The 22,579-nt window shown below is 50.7% G+C and overlaps 1 protein-coding gene across 8 annotated transcripts in view; it reads left to right on the top strand.

Moving 5' to 3' along the window:
• slc36a4 (solute carrier family 36 member 4) overlaps positions 1 to 22,579 on the top strand; it is a 354,139-nt gene that overhangs the window by 18,516 nt on the left and 313,044 nt on the right. For all 8 annotated transcript variants that reach the window (XM_052467980.1, XM_052467979.1, XM_052467978.1 and 5 more), the window contains exon 7: positions 12,835 to 12,919. In XM_052467980.1, coding sequence (XP_052323940.1) covers positions 12,835 to 12,919 — 85 coding nt within the window. The remainder of the gene's footprint in view (positions 1 to 12,834; positions 12,920 to 22,579) is intronic.

Here is a 22,579-nt window from a genome sequence, read left to right as displayed (position 1 = left end):
TACTACCTGGCAACAACGGCGGTCACGTACTACCTGACAACAACGGCGGTAACACTTCCTTGGCTACAACGGCGGTCACGTACTACCTGGCAACAACGGCGGTAACACTACCTGACAACAACGTCGGTAACACTACCTGGCAACAACGGCGGTAACGTACCACCTGGCTACAACGGCGGTCACGTACTACCTGGCTACAACGGCGGTAACACTACCTGACAACAACGGCGGTAACACTTCCTTGACTACAACGGCGGTAACGTACCACCTGGCAACAACGGCGGTAACATACTACCTGGCAACAACGGCGGTAACATACTACCTGGCAACAACGGCGGTAACATACTACCTGGCAACAACGGCGGTAACATACTACCTGGCAACAACGGCGGTAACATACTACCTGGCAACAACGGCGGTAACATACTACCTGGCAACAACGGCGGTAACACTTCCTTGGCTACAACGGCGGTAACATACTACCTGACTACAACGGCGGTAACATACTACCTGGCAACAACGGCGGTAACACTACCTGGCAACAACGGCGGTAACACTACCTGGCAACAACGGCGGTAACACTACCTGGCAACAACGGCGTAACGCACCACCTGGCTACAACGGGCGGTCACGTACCACCTGGCTACAACGGCGGTAACGTGCCACCTGGCTACAACGGCGGTAACGCACTACCTGGCTACAACGGCGGTAACGTACTACCTGGCTACAACGGCGGTAACGCACTACCTGGCTACAACGGCGGTAACGTACTACCTGGCTACAACGGCGGTAACGTACTACCTGGCAACAACGGCGGTAACGTACTACCTGGCTACAACGGCGGTAACGTACCACCTGGCTACAAAGGCGGCAACGTACCACCTGGCTACAACGGCGGTAACGTACTACCTGGCTACAACGGCGGTCACGTACCACCTGGCTACAACGGCGGTCACGTACCACCTGGCTACAACGGCGGTAACGTACCACCTGGCTACAACGGCGGTAACACTACCTGGCTACAACGGCGGTAACGTACCACCTGGCTACAACGGCGGTAACGTACCACCTGGCTACAACGGCGGTAACGTACTACCTGGCAACAACGGCGGTAACGTACTACCTGGCAACAACGGCGGTAACGTACTACCTGGCAACAACGGCGGTAACGTACTACCTGGCAACAACGGCGGTAACACACTACCTGGCAACAACGGCGGTAACACTACCTGGCAACAACGGCGGTAACACACTACCTGGCAACAACGGCGGTAACACTACCTGGCAACAACGGGCGGTAACACTACCTGGCAACAACGGCGGTAACACTACCTGGCAACAACGGGCGGTAACACTACCTGGCAACAACGGCGGTAACACTACCTGGCAACAACGGCGGTAACACTACCTGGCAACAACGGCGGTAACGCACCACCTGGCTACAACGGCGGTAACGCGTGCCACCTGGCTACAACGGCGGTAACGCACCACCTGGCTACAACGGCGGTAACGTGCCACCTGGCTACAACGGGCGGTAACGTGCCACCTGGCTACAACGGCGGTAACGTGCCACCTGGCTACAACGGCGGTAACACTACCTGGCTACAACGGCGTAACGTGCCACCTGTCTACAACGGCGTAACGCACCACCTGTCTACAACGGCGGTAACGCACCACCTGGCTACAACGGCGTAACGCACCACCTGGCTACAACGGCGGTCACGTGCCACCTGGCTACAACGGCGTAACGTGCCACCTGGCTACAACGGCGGTAACGCACCACCTGGCTACAACGGCGGTAACGCACCACCTGGCTACAACGGCGGTCACGTACCACCTGGCTACAACGGCGGTCACGCACCACCTGGCTACAACGGCGTAACGCCACCTGGCTACAACGGCGGTAACGTACCACCTGGCTACAACGGCGGTAATGGCTACAACGGCGGTAACGCGTGCCACCTGTCTACAACGGCGGTAACGTGCCACCTGGCTACAACGGCGGTCACGTACCACCTGGCTACAACGGCGGTAACGTGCCACCTGGCTACAACGGCGGTAACGTGCCACCTGGCTACAACGGCGGTCACGTGCCACCTGGCTACAACGGCGGTAACGTGCCACCTGGCTACAAAGGCGGTAACGTGCCACCTGGCTACAACGGCGTAACGCACCACCTGGCTACAACGGCGGTAACGTGCCACCTGGCTACAACGGCGTAACGTGCCACCTGGCTACAACGGCGTAACGTACCACCTGGCTACAACGGGCGTAACGTGCCACCTGGCTACAACGGCGTAACGTGCCACCTGGCTACAACGGCGTAACGTGCCACCTGGCTACAACGGCGTAACGTGCCACCTGGCTACAACGGCGGTAACGTGCCACCTGGCTACAACGGCGGTAACGTGCCACCTGGCTACAACGGCGGTAACGCACCACCTGGCTACAACGGCGGTCACGTACCACCTGGCTACAAAGGCGGTAACGTGCCACCTGGCTACAACGGCGGTAACGCCACCTGGCTACAACGGCGGTAACGTGCTACCTGGCTACAACGGCGGTAACGCACTACCTGACTACAACGGCGGTAACGCACTACCTGACTACAACGGCGGTAACGCACTACCTGACTACAACGGCGGTAACACACTACCTGACTACAACGGCGGTAACACTACCTGGCAACAACGGCGGTAACGTACCACCTGGCTACAACGGCGGTCACGTACTACCTGGCAACAACGGCGGTCACGTACTACCTGACAACAACGGCGGTAACACTTCCTTGGCTACAACGGCGGTCACGTACTACCTGGCAACAACGGCGGTAACACTACCTGACAACAACAGCGGTAACACTACCTGGCAACAACGGCGGTAACGCACCACCTGGCTACAACGGCGGTCACGTACTACCTGGCTACAACGGCGGTAACACTACCTGACAACAACGGCGGTAACACTTCCTTGACTACAACGGCGGTAACGTACCACCTGGCAACAACGGCGGTAACATACTACCTGGCAACAACGGCGGTAACATACTACCTGGCAACAACGGCGGTAACATACTACCTGGCAACAACGGCGGTAACATACTACCTGGCAACAACGGCGGTAACATACTACCTGGCAACAACGGCGGTAACATACTACCTGGCAACAACGGCGGTAACATACTACCTGGCAACAACGGCGGTAACACTTCCTTGGCTACAACGGCGGTAACATACTACCTGACTACAACGGCGGTAACATACTACCTGGCAACAACGGCGGTAACACTACCTGGCAACAACGGCGGTAACACTACCTGGCAACAACGGCGGTAACACTACCTGGCAACAACGGCGGTAACGTACCACCTGGCTACAACGGCGGTAACGTACCACCTGGCTACAACGGCGGTAACGTACCACCTGGCTACAACGGCGGTAACGTACCACCTGGCTACAACGGCGGTAACGCCACCTGGCTACAACGGCGGTAACGCCACCTGGCTACAACGGCGGTAACGCGTGCCACCTGGCTACAACGGCGGTAACGCATTGCCACCTGGCTACGGCGGTAACGTGCCACCTGGCTACAACGGGCGTAACGCCACCTGGCTACAACGGCGGTAACGTGCCACCTGTCTACAACGGCGGTAACGTACCACCTGTCTACAACGGCGGTAACGTACCACCTGGCTACAACGGCGGTAACGTACCACCTGGCTACAACGGCGGTCACGTACCACCTGGCTACAACGGCGGTAACGTACCACCTGGCTACAACGGCGGTAACGTACCACCTGGCTACAACGGCGGTAACGTACCACCTGGCTACAACGGCGGTAACGTACCACCTGGCTACAACGGCGGTAACGTACCACCTGGCTACAACGGCGGTAACGTACCACCTGGCTACAACGGCGGTAACGTACCACCTGGCTACAACGGCGGTCACGTACCACCTGGCTACAACGGCGGTAACGTACCACCTGTCTACAACGGCGGTAACGTACCACCTGTCTACAACGGCGGTAACGTACCACCTGGCTACAACGGCGGTCACGTACCACCTGGCTACAACGGCGGTAACGTACCACCTGGCTACAACGGCGGTAACGTACCACCTGGCTACAACGGGGTAACGCACCACCTGGCTACAACGGCGGTAACGCACCACCTGGCTACAAAGGCGTAACGCACCACCTGGCTACAACGGCGGTAACGTACCACCTGGCTACAACGGCGGTAACGTACCACCTGGCTACAACGGCGGTAACGTACCACCTGGCTACAACGGCGGTAACGTACCACCTGGCTACAACGGCGGTAACGTACCACCTGGCTACAACGGCGGTAACGTACCACCTGGCTACAACGGCGGTAACGTACCACCTGGCTACAACGGCGGTAACGTACCACCTGGCTACAACGGCGGTAACGTACCACCTGGCTACAACGGCGGTAACGTACCACCTGGCTACAACGGCGGTAACGTACCACCTGGCTACAACGGCGGTAACGTACCACCTGGCTACAACGGCGGTCACGTACTACCTGGCAACAACGGTGGTCACGTACTACCTGACAACAACGGCGGTAACACTTCCTTGGCTACAACGGCGGTCACGTACTACCTGGCAACAACGGCGGTAACACTACCTGACAACAACGGCGGTAACACTACCTGGCAACAACGGCGGTAACGTACCACCTGGCTACAACGGCGGTCACGTACTACCTGGCTACAACGGCGGTAACACTACCTGACAACAACGGCGGTAACACTTCCTTGACTACAACGGCAGTAACGTACCACCTGGCAACAACGGCGGTAACATACTACCTGGCAACAACGGCGGTAACATACTACCTGGCAACAACGGCGGTAACATACTACCTGGCAACAACGGCGGTAACACTTCCTTGGCTACAACGGCGGTAACATACTACCTGACTACAACGGCGGTAACATACTACCTGACTACAACGGCGGTAACATACTACCTGACTACAACGGCGGTAACATACTACCTGACTACAACGGCGGTAACATACCACCTGACTACAACGGCGGTAACATACTACCTGACTACAACGGCGGTAACACACTACCTGGCAACAACGGCGGTAACACACTACCTGGCAACAACGGCGGTAACACACTACCTGGCAACAACGGCGGTAACACACTACCTGGCAACAACGGCGGTAACACTACCTGGCAACAACGGCGGTAACACTACCTGGCAACAACGGCGGTAACACTACCTGGCAACAACGGCGGTAACGTACCACCTGGCTACAACGGCGGTAACGTACCACCTGGCTACAACGGCGGTAACACTACCTGGCAACAACGGCGGTAACACTACCTGGCAACAACGGCGGTAACACTACCTGGCAACAACGGCGGTAACGTACCACCTGGCTACAACGGCGGTAACGTACCACCTGGCTACAACGGCGGTAACGTACCACCTGGCTACAACGGCGGTAACGTACCACCTGGCTACAACGGCGTAACGTGCCACCTGGCTACAACGGCGGTAACGCACCACCTGGCTACAACGGCGGTAACGTGCCACCTGGCTACAACGGCGGTAACGTGCCACCTGGCTACAACGGCGGTAACGCACCACCTGGCTACAACGGCGTAACGCCACCTGGCTACAACGGCGTAACGCACCACCTGGCTACAACGGCGTAACGCACCACCTGTCTACAACGGCGGTAACGCACCACCTGGCTACAACGGCGTAACGCACCACCTGGCTACAACGGCGGTAACACTACCTGGCTACAACGGCGGTAACGTGCCACCTGGCTACAACGGCGTAACCACCTGGCTACAACGGGCGGTAACGTACTACCTGGCAACAACGGCGGTAACGCACTACCTGGCAACAACGGCGGTAACGCACTACCTGGCAACAACGGCGGTAACGTACTACCTGGCAACAACGGCGGTAACACACTACCTGGCAACAACGGCGGTAACACTACCTGGCAACAACGGCGGTAACACACTACCTGGCAACAACGGCGGTAACACTACCTGGCAACAACGGCGGTAACACTACCTGGCAACAACGGCGGTAACACTACCTGGCAACAACGGCGGTAACACTACCTGGCAACAACGGCGGTAACACTACCTGGCAACAACGGCGGTAACACTACCTGGCAACAACGGCGGTAACACTACCTGGCAACAACGGCGGTAACGTACCACCTGGCTACAACGGCGGTAACGTACCACCTGGCTACAACGGCGGTAACGTACCACCTGGCTACAACGGGCGTAACGTGCCACCTGGCTACAACGGGCGTAACGTGCCACCTGGCTACAACGGCGGTAACACTGCCTGGCTACAACGGCGGTAACGTACCACCTGTCTACAACGGCGGTAACGTACCACCTGTCTACAACGGCGGTAACGTACCACCTGGCTACAACGGCGGTAACGTACCACCTGGCTACAACGGCGGTCACGTACCACCTGGCTACAACGGCGGTAACGTACCACCTGGCTACAACGGCGGTAACGTACCACCTGTCTACAACGGCGGTAACGTACCACCTGGCTACAACGGCGGTCACGTACCACCTGGCTACAACGGCGGTAACGCACCACCTGGCAACGGCGTAACGTGCCACCTGGCTACAACGGCGTAACGTGCCACCTGGCTACAACGGCGGTAATGGCTACAACGGCGGTAACGCACCACCTGTCTACAACGGCGGTAACGCACCACCTGGCTACAACGGCGGTCACGTACCACCTGGCTACAACGGCGGTAACGTACCACCTGGCTACAACGGCGGTAACGTACCACCTGGCTACAACGGCGGTCACGTACCACCTGGCTACAACGGCGGTAACGCACCACCTGGCTACAAAGGCGGTAACGCACCACCTGGCTACAACGGCGTAACGTGCCACCTGGCTACAACGGCGTAACGTGCCACCTGGCTACAACGGCGTAACGTGCCACCTGGCTACAACGGGCGGTAACGTGCCACCTGGCTACAACGGCGTAACGTGCCACCTGGCTACAACGGCGTAACGCACCACCTGGCAACGGCGTAACGTGCCACCTGGCTACAACGGCGGTAACGTACCACCTGGCTACAACGGCGGTAACGTACCACCTGGCTACAACGGCGGTAACGTACCACCTGGCTACAACGGCGGTAACGTACCACCTGGCTACAACGGCGGTCACGTACCACCTGGCTACAAAGGCGGTAACGTACCACCTGGCTACAACGGCGGTAACGTACCACCTGGCTACAACGGCGGTAACGTACTACCTGGCTACAACGGCGGTAACGCACTACCTGACTACAACGGCGGTAACGCACTACCTGACTACAACGGCGGTAACGCACTACCTGACTACAACGGCGGTAACACACTACCTGACTACAACGGCGGTAACACTACCTGGCAACAACGGCGGTAACGTACCACCTGGCTACAACGGCGGTCACGTACTACCTGGCAACAACGGCGGTCACGTACTACCTGACAACAACGGCGGTAACACTTCCTTGGCTACAACGGCGGTCACGTACTACCTGGCAACAACGGCGGTAACACTACCTGACAACAACGGCGGTAACACTACCTGGCAACAACGGCGGTAACGTACCACCTGGCTACAACGGCGGTCACGTACTACCTGGCTACAACGGCGGTAACACTACCTGACAACAACGGCGGTAACACTTCCTTGACTACAACGGCGGTAACGTACCACCTGGCAACAACGGCGGTAACATACTACCTGGCAACAACGGCGGTAACATACTACCTGGCAACAACGGCGGTAACATACTACCTGGCAACAACGGCGGTAACATACTACCTGGCAACAACGGCGGTAACATACTACCTGGCAACAACGGCGGTAACATACTACCTGGCAACAACGGCGGTAACACTTCCTTGGCTACAACGGCGGTAACATACTACCTGACTACAACGGCGGTAACATACTACCTGGCAACAACGGCGGTAACACTACCTGGCAACAACGGCGGTAACACTACCTGGCAACAACGGCGGTAACACTACCTGGCAACAACGGCGGTAACGTACCACCTGGCTACAACGGCGGTCACGTACCACCTGGCTACAACGGCGGTAACGTACCACCTGGCTACAACGGCGGTAACGTACTACCTGGCTACAACGGCGGTAACGTACTACCTGGCTACAACGGCGGTAACGTACTACCTGGCTACAACGGCGGTAACGTACTACCTGGCTACAACGGCGGTAACGTACTACCTGGCTACAACGGCGGTAACGTACTACCTGGCAACAACGGCGGTAACGTACTACCTGGCTACAACGGCGGTAACGTACCACCTGGCTACAAAGGCGGCAACGTACCACCTGGCTACAACGGCGGTAACGTACTACCTGGCTACAACGGCGGTAACGTACCACCTGGCTACAACGGCGGTCACGTACCACCTGGCTACAACGGCGGTAACGTACCACCTGGCTACAACGGCGGTAACACTACCTGGCTACAACGGCGTAACGCACCACCTGGCTACAACGGCGTAACGTGCCACCTGGCTACAACGGCGGTAACGTACTACCTGGCAACAACGGCGGTAACGTGCTACCTGGCAACAACGGCGGTAACGTACTACCTGGCAACAACGGCGTGTAACGTACTACCTGGCAACAACGGCGGTAACACACTACCTGGCAACAACGGCGGTAACACTACCTGGCAACAACGGCGGTAACACACTACCTGGCAACAACGGCGGTAACACTACCTGGCAACAACGGCGGTAACACTACCTGGCAACAACGGCGGTAACACTACCTGGCAACAACGGCGGTAACACTACCTGGCAACAACGGCGGTAACACTACCTGGCAACAACGGCGTAACACTACCTGGCAACAACGGTAACACTACCTGGCAACAACGGCGGTAACGCACCACCTGGCTACAACGGCGGTAACGCACCACCTGGCTACAACGGCGGTAACGTGCCACCTGGCTACAACGGCGTAACGTGCCACCTGGCTACAACGGCGGTAACGTACCACCTGGCTACAACGGCGTAACGTGCCACCTGGCTACAACGGCGGTAACACTACCTGGCTACAACGGCTGGCTAACGCACCACCTGTCTACAACGGCGTAACGCACCACCTGTCTACAACGGCGGTAACGTACCACCTGGCTACAACGGGCGTAACGCACCACCTGGCTACAACGGCGGTCACGTACCACCTGGCTACAACGGCGGTCACGCACCACCTGGCTACAACGGCGGTAACGCACCACCTGTCTACAACGGCGGTAACGCACCACCTGGCTACAACGGCGGTCACGCACCACCTGGCTACAACGGCGTAACGCATGTGCCACCTGGCTACAACGGCGTAACGCACCACCTGGCTACAACGGCGGTAACGCACCACCTGGCTACAACGGGCGGTAATGGCTACAACGGCGGTAACGCACCACCTGTCTACAACGGCGTAACGTGCCACCTGGCTACAACGGCGGTCACGTACCACCTGGCTACAACGGCGGTAACGTACCACCTGGCTACAACGGCGGTAACGTACCACCTGGCTACAACGGCGGTCACGTACCACCTGGCTACAACGGCGGTAACGTACCACCTGGCTACAACGGCGGTAACGTACCACCTGGCTACAACGGCGGTAACGTACCACCTGGCTACAACGGCGGTAACGTACCACCTGGCTACAACGGCGGTAACGTACCACCTGGCTACAACGGCGGTAACGTACCACCTGGCTACAACGGCGGTAACGTACCACCTGGCTACAACGGCGGTAACGTACCACCTGGCTACAACGGCGGTAACGTACCACCTGGCTACAACGGCGTAACGCCACCTGGCTACAACGGCGTAACGTGCCACCTGGCTACAACGGCGGTAACGCCACCTGGCTACAACGGCGTAACGCACCACCTGGCTACAACGGCGGTCACGCACCACCTGGCTACAAAGGCGTAACGCCACCTGGCTACAACGGCGTACCACCTGGCTACAACGGCGTAACGCACTACCTGGCTACAACGGCGGTAACGCACTACCTGACTACAACGGCGGTAACGCACTACCTGACTACAACGGCGGTAACGCACTACCTGACTACAACGGCGGTAACACACTACCTGACTACAACGGCGGTAACACTACCTGGCAACAACGGCGGTAACGTACCACCTGGCTACAACGGCGGTCACGTACTACCTGGCAACAACGGCGGTCACGTGCTACCTGACAACAACGGCGGTAACACTTCCTTGGCTACAACGGCGGTCACGTACTACCTGGCAACAACGGCGGTAACACTACCTGACAACAACGGCGGTAACACTACCTGGCAACAACGGCGGTAACGCCACCACCTGGCTACAACGGCGGTCACGTACTACCTGGCTACAACGGCGGTAACACTACCTGACAACAACGGCGGTAACACTTCCTTGACTACAACGGCGGTAACGTGCCACCTGGCAACAACGGCGGTAACATACTACCTGGCAACAACGGCGGTAACATACTACCTGGCAACAACGGCGGTAACATACTACCTGGCAACAACGGCGGTAACATACTACCTGGCAACAACGGCGGTAACATACTACCTGGCAACAACGGCGGTAACATACTACCTGGCAACAACGGCGGTAACACTTCCTTGGCTACAACGGCGGTAACATACTACCTGACTACAACAGCGGTAACATACTACCTGGCAACAACGGCGGTAACACTACCTGGCAACAACGGCGGTAACACTACCTGGCAACAACGGCGGTAACACTACCTGGCAACAACGGCGGTAACGCATTGCCACCTGGCTACAACGGCGGTAACGCACCACCTGGCTACAACGGCGGTAACGTGCCACCTGGCTACAACGGCGTAACGTGCCACCTGGCTACAACGGCGTAACGTGCCACCTGGCTACAACGGGCGTAACGTGCCACCTGGCTACAACGGCGGTAACGCACCACCTGGCTACAACGGGCGTAACGCACCACCTGGCTACAACGGCGGTAACGCGTGCCACCTGGCTACAACGGCGTAACGCCACCTGTCTACAACGGCGTAACGCACCACCTGTCTACAACGGCGGTAACGTGCCACCTGTCTACAACGGCGGTAACGCACCACCTGGCTACAACGGCGGTAACGCACCACCTGGCTACAACGGCGGTCACGTGCCACCTGGCTACAACGGCGGTAACGCCACCTGGCTACAACGGCGTAACGCACCACCTGGCTACAACGGGCGGTAACGCACCACCTGGCTACAACGGCGTAACGTGCCACCTGGCTACAACGGCGGTCACGTACCACCTGGCTACAACGGCGGTAACGCACCACCTGGCTACAACGGCGTAACGCATACCACCTGGCTACAACGGCGGTCACGCACCACCTGGCTACAACGGCGTAACGCACCACCTGGCTACAACGGCGGTAACGCACCACCTGTCTACAACGGCGGTAACGCACCACCTGGCTACAACGGCGGTCACGCACCACCTGGCTACAACGGCGGTAACGTACCACCTGGCTACAACGGCGGTAACGCACCACCTGGCTACAACGGGCGTAACGCATTGCCACCTGGCTACAACGGCGGTAACGTACCACCTGGCTACAAAGGCGGTAACGCACCACCTGGCTACAACGGCGTAACGCACCACCTGGCTACAACGGCGGTAACGCACCACCTGGCTACAACGGCGGTAACGTACTACCTGGCTACAACGGCGGTAACGTACCACCTGGCTACAACGGCGGTAACGTACCACCTGGCTACAACGGGCGGTAACGCACCACCTGGCTACAACGGCGTAACGCACCACCTGGCTACAACGGCGGTAACGTGCCACCTGGCTACAACGGCGTAACGCACCACCTGGCTACAACGGCGGTCACGCACCACCTGGCTACAACGGCGGTCACGCACCACCTGGCTACAACGGCGGTCACGTACCACCTGGCTACAACGGCGGTAACGCACCACCTGGCTACAACGGCGGTAACGCACCACCTGGCTACAACGGCGGTCACGCACCACCTGGCTACAACGGCGTAACGCATTGCCACCTGGCTACAACGGCGGTAACGCACTACCTGGCTACAACGGCGGTAACGCACTACCTGGCTACAACGGCGTAACGTGCTACCTGGCTACAACGGCGGTAACGCACTACCTGGCTACAACGGCGGTAACGTGCTACCTGGCAACAACGGCGGTAACGCACTACCTGGCTACAACGGCGTAACGCCACCTGGCTACAAAGGCGGCAACGCACCACCTGGCTACAACGGCGGTAACGCACTACCTGGCTACAACGGCGGTCACGTACCACCTGGCTACAACGGCGGTCACGTACCACCTGGCTACAACGGCGGTAACGTTCCACCTGGCTACAAAGGCGGTAACGTACCACCTGGCTACAACGGCAGTAATATCAGTGTGTAATCACCAGATTTCTGAGTTTTACATATGATATGCGGATTCATTTTTGATCAGCTAATCACCAGCTATAGTGAGGAACATATTTAGAGACAGGCTAGAGGAGGAGTCAAGACAGGATTCTGATTAGGTTTTATTGCTACTTTATAAAAATGGCTTGCGAGCAGTGAAAATGCCCTCATGTTCATAGAATAAAATATTAAAGAGTAGAATGGTAATACAGAACTTCTGTATTCTAACATCGTATAAGCCATCCAGATATTTAAGAGCTGTTTTAACATGTTTATCTGTCCCTGTCATGTCCTCCTGTCCTCTTCTAGGCACCTGGTCAACTTCTTCCTGGTGTTGACACAGCTGGGATTCTGCAGTGCATACTTTGTGTTCCTGGCAGAGAATATAAAACAGGTAGGCTCTATTCAAACCTATCGAATACAGACCAGTGTGTTGTTCTTAAAAGCCTACCAATCAAAAACAGATGTGTGTTGAGTCTCCGTATACCCACCTATCAAATATAGACCAATATGGCGTGTTCTTAAAAGCTTACCAATCAAACAAACGACTGGAATTGTCTCTGTACTCCTATCTATCAAAAGCAATGGGTGTGTCACAAGTATGTGTCACTGACCAAATCTATCCTGTACAGATACTGAATTGGTATTATTAACTGGGTTGTTTGAGCCCTGAATGGCTGACAGCCGTGGTATACTTAAGCAATAAGGCATGGTGGGTGTGGTATATGGCCAATATACCACGGCTAAGGGCTATTCTTATGCACTACGCATAACGGAGTGCCTAGACACAGCACTTAGTATATTGGCCATATACCACAAACCTCTGAGGTACCTTATTACTATTATAAACTGGTTACCAATGTAATTAGAGCAGTAAAAATAAATGTTTTGTCATACCCGTGGTATGTTAGCCAATCAGCATTCAGGGCTTGAACCACCCAGTTTAGAATAGATCATATACTACGTGTATGACAAAACATTTAGTTTACTGCTCTAACGACGTTGGTAACCAGTTTATAATAGATCATATACTACATGTATGACAAAACATTTATTTTTACTGCTCTAACAACGTTGGTAACCAGTTTATAATAGATCATATACTACGTGTATGACAAAACATTTAGTTTACTGCTCTAACGACGTTGGTAACCAGTTTATAATAGATCATATACTACGTGTATGACAAAACATTTAGTTTACTGCTCTAACAACGTTGGTAACCAGTTTATAATAGATCATATACTACATGTATGACAAAACATTTAGTTTACTGCTCTAACAACGTTGGTAACCAGTTTATAATAGATCATATACTACATGTATGACAAAACATTTAGTTTACTGCTCTAACGATGTTGGTAACCAGTTTATAATAGATCATATACTACATGTATGACAAAACATTTAGTTTACTGCTCTAACAACGTTGGTAACCAGTTTATAATAGATCATATACTACATGTATGACAAAACATTTAGTTTACTGCTCTAACGACGTTGGTAACCAGTTTATAATAGATCATATACTACGTGTATGACAAAACATTTAGTTTACTGCTCTAACGACGTTGGTAACCAGTTTATAATAGATCATATACTACGTGTATGACAAAACATTTAGTTTACTGCTCTAACGTCGTTGGTAACCAGTTTATAATAGATCATATACTACGTGTATAACAAAACATTTAGTTTACTGCTCTAACGTCGTTGGTAACCAGTTTATAATAGATCATATACTACGTGTATAACAAAACATTTAGTTTACTGCTCTAACGTCGTTGGTAACCAGTTTATAATAGATCATATACTACATGTATGACAAAACATTTAGTTTACTGCTCTAACAACGTTGGTAACCAGTTTATAATAGATCATATACTACATGTATGACAAAACATTTAGTTTACTGCTCTAACGACGTTGGTAACCAGTTTATAATAGATCATATACTACGTGTATGACAAAACATTTAGTTTACTGCTCTAACGACGTTGGTAACCAGTTTATAATAGATCATATACTACGTGTATGACAAAACATTTAGTTTACTGCTCTAACGATGTTGGTAACCAGTTTATAATAGATCATATACTACGTGTATAACAAAACATTTAGTTTACTGCTCTAACGTCGTTGGTAACCAGTTTATAATAGATCATATACTACGTGTATAACAAAACATTTAGTTTACTGCTCTAACGATGTTGGTAACCAGTTTATAATAGATCATATACTACGTGTATAACAAAACATTTAGTTTACTGCTCTAACGACGTTGGTAACCAGTTTATAATAGATCATATACTACGTGTATAACAAAACATTTAGTTTTACTGCTCTAACGATGTTGGTAACCAGTATCTAATAGCAATACGCTACTCTGGGTTTTTTGGGGTTTAGGCACGACGTAATATTGACCAAATATGGACAATATTTGGTATATTTGTCAATATTTGGCCAATATTGCATCATGCCTAAGAATAAACCTTAGCCATGGTATATTGGCAGTATACCAATAACCCATATTCAACTGAGCTGCCTAAACCTATCAATCCCAGTTGCTTGGTGATGTACAATTAGATAGTGTGTTTGGAGGATGAACTCTTGTCATCTCAACTCTTGAGCTGTTCGAATGGTTGACTTGCAGTGACACACAACGTTCCCTAGGAGACGCTAGTGGTGTTTCATCTCTGAGCTCTTTGCTTGCCTGACTTTTTCAGCCTCTCTTTCTTTCTCTCTCATGCTCCCACACAATTTATGAACTGTATTAGATGGTGATCTCTTCCTTATGGACTAGCATAGATAGTCAACCATTTCCATATGGACAACGATAAAAACTTCATGCAGTGCCTCTTTAATTCAAAACTCCAATGTGATTATTTGGTAGGACATAGCCAGGAGTTGTATTATCAGAGTGATGAAGTATGGTACAAACTTATATTCAAATAGACTGAAAATCTCTAACACTTACGATGGAACATTTAAAAAATCTATTTCTCTTTCTATTTCTAATAAAGTTATTTATTTATTGGGTTGCAACTCCTCAAGCCAAACATGTAGCATCCTTAGGCCTTCTGCGAACTGCCGTACTACGTACTCTCTGTTATCTCAGTTCATCAGGAAACATTTACTGCTGACCCGGGTCTCTGTGTGTGTTTAGGCTCAATATACTAATTGTTTACACTCATATAGGAGTACACACAGAAAATGTATTTGTCAAAAGCTGAGCAAAGCATCCTATTGGTAGTTAAACAAACATTGGGGTTGAACGGGGCAAAGCCACCAGAGCTTTAGAATTTTCGAACATGGCAGAAGAGATATGAGTGTCTAGTTGTTCTGAATTAGAAAAAGTAAACAGAGGAATTGGATACAATATTTAGATTGCTTTAATGATCTGTATAGCGCTGGTTGGTTGGCCCGTTGCATTGTGGGTACAACTCTATTCCCAAACTAGGTTCTAATACCTTTTTTTTCCCCCTGTAAATTAACTCTTTAAACTCTTATTTTCACAGTTTTTATCCATGGTGACCATTTAGCCAGAGGTGGCAACTTTTGTTCTTTTAGAGCTTGATGTCATAATATATAATAATAATAATAATATATGGCATTTAGCTGACGCTTTTATCCAAAGCGACTTACTGGACAGCCATTGGTCCATACTAGAGGTGTGCCCACGTCATTTATATTATAGTACTTTATTTACAAAAAAATAGTTTTATTAAAATAATGATTTTCTATTATATTGACGAAATGTTCCAGTGACCTCTTTAACAATGGCAATACATATCCTCAAAGATGGAAGGCAGGCGGGAGGAGGCAAGATCTGGTGGTACCATTCTTGCCAATGAGAGGGCAGATACGTGTGTCAACAACCGGCCATAGAGATGGAGGACTCATCTTTTTATCATTGTCCATATTCAATAAATTATAGTTACTGGATATACAGTGGGGCAAAAACGTATTTAGTCAGCCACCAATTGCGCAAGTTCTCCCACTTAAAAAGATGAGAGGCCTGTAATTTTCATCATAGATACACTTCAACTATGACAGACAAAATGAGGAAAAAAACATTCAGAAAATCACATTGTAGGATTTTGAATGAATTTATTTGCAAATTATGGTGGAAAATAAGTATTTGGTCACCTACAACCAAGCAAGATTTCTGGCTCTCACAGACCTGTAACTTCTTCTTTAAGAGGCTCCTCTGTTCTCCACTCATTACCTGTATTAATAGCACCTGTTTGAACTTGTTATCAGTATAAAAGACACCTGTCCACAACCTCAAACAGTCACACTCCAAACTCCACTATGGCCAAGACCAAAGAGCTGTCAAAGGACACCAGAAATAAAATTGTAGACCTGCACCAGGCTGGGAAGACTGAATCTGCAATAGGTAAGCAGCTTGGTTTGAATAAATCAACTGTGGGAGCAATTATTAGGAAATGGAAGACATACAAGATCACTGATAATCTCCCTCGATCTGGGGCTCCACGCAAGATCTCACCCCGTGGGGTCAAATGATCACAAGAACGGTGAGCAAAAATTCCAGAACCACATGGGAGGACCTAGTGAATGACCTGCAGAGAGCTGGGACCAAATTAACAAAGCCTACCATCAGTAAGACACTCCGCCGCCAGGGACTCAAATCCTGCAGTGCCAGACGTGTCCCCCTGTTAAGCCAGTACATGTCCAGGCCCGTCAAATAACTTTTTGGTAAAAACTCAACTCGTTGTGTTTGGAGGACAAAGAATGCTGAGTTGCATCCAAAGAACACCATACCTACTGTGAAGCATGGGGGTGGAAACATCATGCTTTGGGGCTGTTTTTCTGCAACGGGATCAGGATGACTGATCCGTGTAAAGGAAAGAATGAATGGGGCCATGTGTCGTGAGATTTTGAGTGAAAACCTCCTTCCATCAGCAAGGGCATTGAAGATGAAACGTGGCTGGGTCTTTCAGCATGACAATGATCCCAAACACACCGCCCGGGCAACGAAGGAGTGGCTTCGTAAGAAGCATTTCAAGGTCCTGGAGTGGCCGAGCCAGTCTCCAGATCTCAACCACATAGAAAATCTTTGGAGGGAGTTGAAAGTCCGTGTTGCCCAGCCACAGCCCCAAAACATAACTGCTCCAGAGGAGATCTGCATGGAGGAATTGGCCAAAATACCAGCAACAGTGTGTGAAAACCTTGTGAAGACTTACAGAAAATGTTTGACCCCTTTCAATGCCAACAAAAGGTTAATATAACAAAGTATTGACAAACTGTTGTTATTGACCAAATACTTATTTTCCACCATAATTTGCAAATAAATTCATACAAATTTTCTATATTTTTTTTCTTCTCATTTTGTCTGTCATAGTTGAAGTGTACATATGATGATAAATTACAGGCCTCATCTTTTTAAGTGGGAGAACTTGCACAATTGGTGGCTGACTAAATACTTTTTTGCCCCACTGTATTTCAGTGGAGTTCTTTGGGACGTGTATGTAAGTGCAATATGTAGTATCTAACTGGACTGGTGTCCATCTCGCTATGGTGCTTGGTTATGAGATGATGTGATGCAGTATTCCTCCTTATGGGATTATGTGAGGCTATATCAGTGTGCATTATTTAATACTAGTTGTCTAGAGCTAGGAAGGAAGCCCTGTACTACTCTATCATATGAAATCAATACCACACATCTTTTCTCTCTCTTTGTCGCTCTCTATCCCCCCTCTCTCTCTACCCTCCCTCTTCTCTCTTTCTCTCTCTCTCTTGCATAATTTATTTCCTGGCATCCACAACAAACAAGCTTACATACATAAACATAGTAGATATTCAGTTTACTCCACAGTTTATACAAGCAGGCATACATTACTGTAGTAAATGCACTCTCGGGGCTGTGCCATTGAACCTACAGCAGAACATAGAGCTAAAGCCAACAAAAAGTCTCTTAATAGAGCATTGGGCCACCATGAGCCAGAACAGCTTCAATGCACCTTGGCATAGATTCTGCAAGTGTCTGAAACTCTGTTGGAGGGATGCGACACCATTCGTCCATAGAAATGCCATAATTTGGTGTTGATGAAAAATGCGGTCTCAAGTGCCACTCCAGAATTGCCCACAAGTGTTCAATTTGGTTGAGAGCTGGTGACTGAGACACTCTCTCACTCACACTCACACACATTATACATGTCTATTATATTGACAAGATATTCCAGTGATTGCTCTAGAAATGGAAATACATCTTTGTATCTGTGCCATTATTGCCTTTATAGTGCTGCCCATGCTGTCACAGAAGCTATCTGCATTTTCAAGTAGTCAATTTTCTACTTCATTGTCTGATTGCTCTCAAATCATTGGAATCCCCACCTACTTTAAAATGATGGAAGCCCTCAATGGCAATGTTCATGCTAAAACGGGTTATATACATGATCGCTATGACAACGGGCACAACTCCCGATAGTCATTTTTCAAAGTTGCCAACTTGCCACGTGCGTTTACTTATCAGTGCGTTCATAACAACCTAACCATTACAAAACTTCTATTCGATCAAATAAGCCTCTCAAAGCAAATTAGCAATTCAGTTTGATGACCAACTTTAATACTTTTTCTCATTGACCTCCACACAAAAATTCCTCAATTCGTCTGCTTATTTTCGTGGACAGATTTTGGGCTGAGTAAAACATCTCACTTCACCTCTTGCTCTCTTGTTTCTCTCATTTATTTAAGTGTTTCCTTTATTTTGGCACTTACCTGTACATACCCATCTCTGTATTAGTGGTCGACCAATTATTCGGAATGGCCGATTTAATTAGGGCCGATTTCAAGTATTCATAACAATGGGAAATCGGTATTTTTGGACGCCGATTTTTGCCTATTTTATTATTGTCACCTCGGGGGACCCAATCTTACAGGTAACTAGTCCAACGCAATAACGACCTGCCTCTCTCTCGTTGCACTCCACAAGGAGACTGCCTGTTCGGGGTGGCAGGGTAGCCTAGTGGTTAGAGCGAAAGGTTGCAAGTTCAAATCCCCGAGCTGACAAGGTACAAATCTGTCGTTCTGCCCCTGAACAGGCAGTTAACCCACTGTTCCTAGGCCGTCATTGAAAATAAGAATTTGTTCTTAACTGACTTGCCTAGTAAAATAAAGGTAAAATGTTACGCGAATGCAGTAAGCCAAGGTAAGTTGCTAGCTACCATTAAACTTATCTTAAACAATAAATCATTATTTAAATAAACCTTTTATTTAACCAGGTAGGCTAGTTGAGAACAAGTTCTCAATTAACACTGGGGTGATAAATGATCAGATGTTCATGTACAGGTAGAGATATTGGTGTGCAAAAGAGCAGAAAAGTAAATAAATATAAACAGTATGGGGATGAGGTAGGTAAAATTGGGTGGGCTATTTACCAATAGACTATGTACAGCTGCAGCGATCGGTTAGCTGCTAAGATAGCAGATGTTTGAAGTTGGTGAGGGAGATAAAAGTCTCCAACTTCAGCGATTTTTGCAATTTGTTCCAGTCACAGGCAGCAGAGAACTGGAACGAAAGGCGGCCAAATGAGGTGTTGGCTTTAGGGATGATCAGTGAGACACCTGCTGGATCGCGTGCTACGGGTGGGTGTTGCCATTGTGACCAGTGAACTGAGATAAGGTGGAGCTTTACCTAGCATGGACTTGTAGATGACCTGGAGCCAGTGGGTCTGGCGACGAATATGTAGCGAGGGCCAGCCGACTTGAGCATACAGGTCGCAGTGGTGGGTGGTATAAGGTGCTTTAGTGACAAAACGGATGGCACTGTGATAAACTGCATCCAGTTTGCTGAGTAGAGTATTGGAAGCTATTTTGTCGATGACATCGCTGAAGTCGAGGATCCGTAGGATAGTCAGTTTTACTAGGGTAAGTTTGGTGGCGTGAGTGAAGGAGGCTTTGTTGCGGAATAGAAAGCCGATTCTAGATTTGATTTTAGATTGGAGATGTTTAATATGAGTCTGGAAGGAGAGTTTACAGTCTAGCCAGACACCTAGGTACTTATAGATGTCCACATATTCTAGGTCGGAACCATCCAGGGTGGTGATGCTAGTCGGGCGTGCGGGTGCAGGCAGCGAACGGTTGAAAAGCATGCATTTAGTTTTACTAGCGTTTAAGAGCAGTTGGTGGCCACGGAAGGAGTATTGCATGGCGTTGAAGCTCGTTTGGAGGTTAGATAGCACAGTGTCCAAGGAAGGGCCGGAAGTATACAGAATGGTGTCGTCTGCGTAGAGGTGGATCAGGGAATCGCCCGCAGCAAGAGCAACATCATTGATATACAGAGAAAATAGTCTGCCCGAGAATTGAACCCTGTGGCACCCCCAGAGACTGCCAGAGGACCGGACAGCATGCCCTCCGATTTGACACACTGAACTCTGTCTGCAAAGTAGTTGGTGAACCAGGCAAGGCAGTCATCAGAAAAACCGAGGCTACCGAGTCTGCCAATAAGAATATGGTGATTGACAGAGTCGAAAGCCTTGGCAAGGTCGATGAAGACTGCTGCACAGTACTGTCTTTTATCGATTGCGGTTATGATATCATTTAGTACCTTGAGCGTGGCTGAGGTGCACCCGTGACCGGCTCTGAAACCAGGTTGCACAGCGGAGAAGGTACGGTGGGATTCGAGATGGTCAGTGACCTGTTTGTTGACTTGGCTTTCGAAGACCGTAGATGGGCAGGGCAGGATGGATATAGGTCTGTAACAGTTTGTGTCCTGGGTGTCTCCCCCTTTGAAGAGGGGGATGACTGCGGCAGCTTTCCAATCCTTGGGGATCTCAGACGATATGAAAGAGAGGTTGAACAGGCTAGTAGGGGTTGCGACAATGGCGGCGGATAGAAATAGAGGGTCCAGATTGTCAAGCCCAGCTGATTTGTCCAGGGTTTGCAGCTCTTTCAGAACATCTGCTATCTGGATTAGGGTAAACCAAGCCTCAGTGCAGTGGGCAGCTGGGAGGAGGTGCTCTTGTTCTCCATGGACTTCAGTGTCCCAGAACTTTTTGGAGTTGGAGCTACAGGATGCAAATTTCTGCCTGAAGAGGCTGGCCTTTGCTTTCCTGACTGACTGTGTATTGGTTCCTGACTTCCCTGAACAGTTGCATATCGCGGGGACTATTCGATGCTATTGCAGTCCGCCACAGGATGTTTTCTGGTCGAGGGCAGTCAGGTCTGGAGTGAACCAAGGGCTATATCTGTTCTTAGTTCTGCATTTTTTGAACGGAGCATGCTTATCTAAAATGGTGAGGAAGTTACTCTAAAAGAATGACCAGGCATCCTCAACTGACGGGATGAGGTCAATGTCCTTCCAGGATACCCGGGCCAGGTCGATTAGAAAGGCCTGCTCACAGAAGTGTTTTTGGGAGCGTTTGACTGTGGATTCGTAGCGGATACAGGCAATGAGGCAGTGATCGCTGAGATCCTGGTTGAAGACTGTGGAGGTGTATTTGGAGGGCCAGTTGGTCAGGATGACATCTATGAGGGAGGGTGCCCTTGTTTACAGATTTAGGGTTGTACCTGGTGGGTTCTTTGATGATTTGTGTGAGATTGAGGGCATCTAGCTTAGATTGTAGGACTGCCGAGGTGTTAAGCATATCCCAGTTTAGGTCACCTAACATAACAAACTCTAAAGCTAGATGGGGGGCGATCAATTCACAAATGGTGTCCAGGGCACAGCTGGGAGCTGAGGGGGGGTCGGTAGCAGGCGGCAACAGTGAGAGACTTATTTCTGGACAGTCATTTTTAAAATGAGTAGTTCGAACTGTTTGGGTATGGACCTGGAAAGTATGACATTACTTTGCAGGCTATCTCTGCAGTAGACTGCAACTCCTCCCCCTTTGGCAGTTCTATCTTGACGGAAAATGTTATAGTTGGTTATGGAAATCTCAGAATTTTTGGTGGCCTTCCTGAGCCAGGATTCAGACACGGCAAGGACATCAGGGTTAGCAGAGTGTGCTAAAGCAGTGAGTGCATGAAACCAAGGCTTTTTCGATCACAGAAGTCAACAAATGAGGGTGCCTGGGGACATGCAGGGCCTGGGT

This window comes from Oncorhynchus keta, chromosome 18 (genome assembly GCF_023373465.1).
Source record: "Oncorhynchus keta strain PuntledgeMale-10-30-2019 chromosome 18, Oket_V2, whole genome shotgun sequence".
NCBI lineage: Eukaryota > Metazoa > Chordata > Actinopteri > Salmoniformes > Salmonidae > Oncorhynchus > Oncorhynchus keta.
The sequence above is the reverse complement of the archived record's forward strand: the minus strand, read 5'-3'. Positions and strand labels throughout refer to the sequence as shown.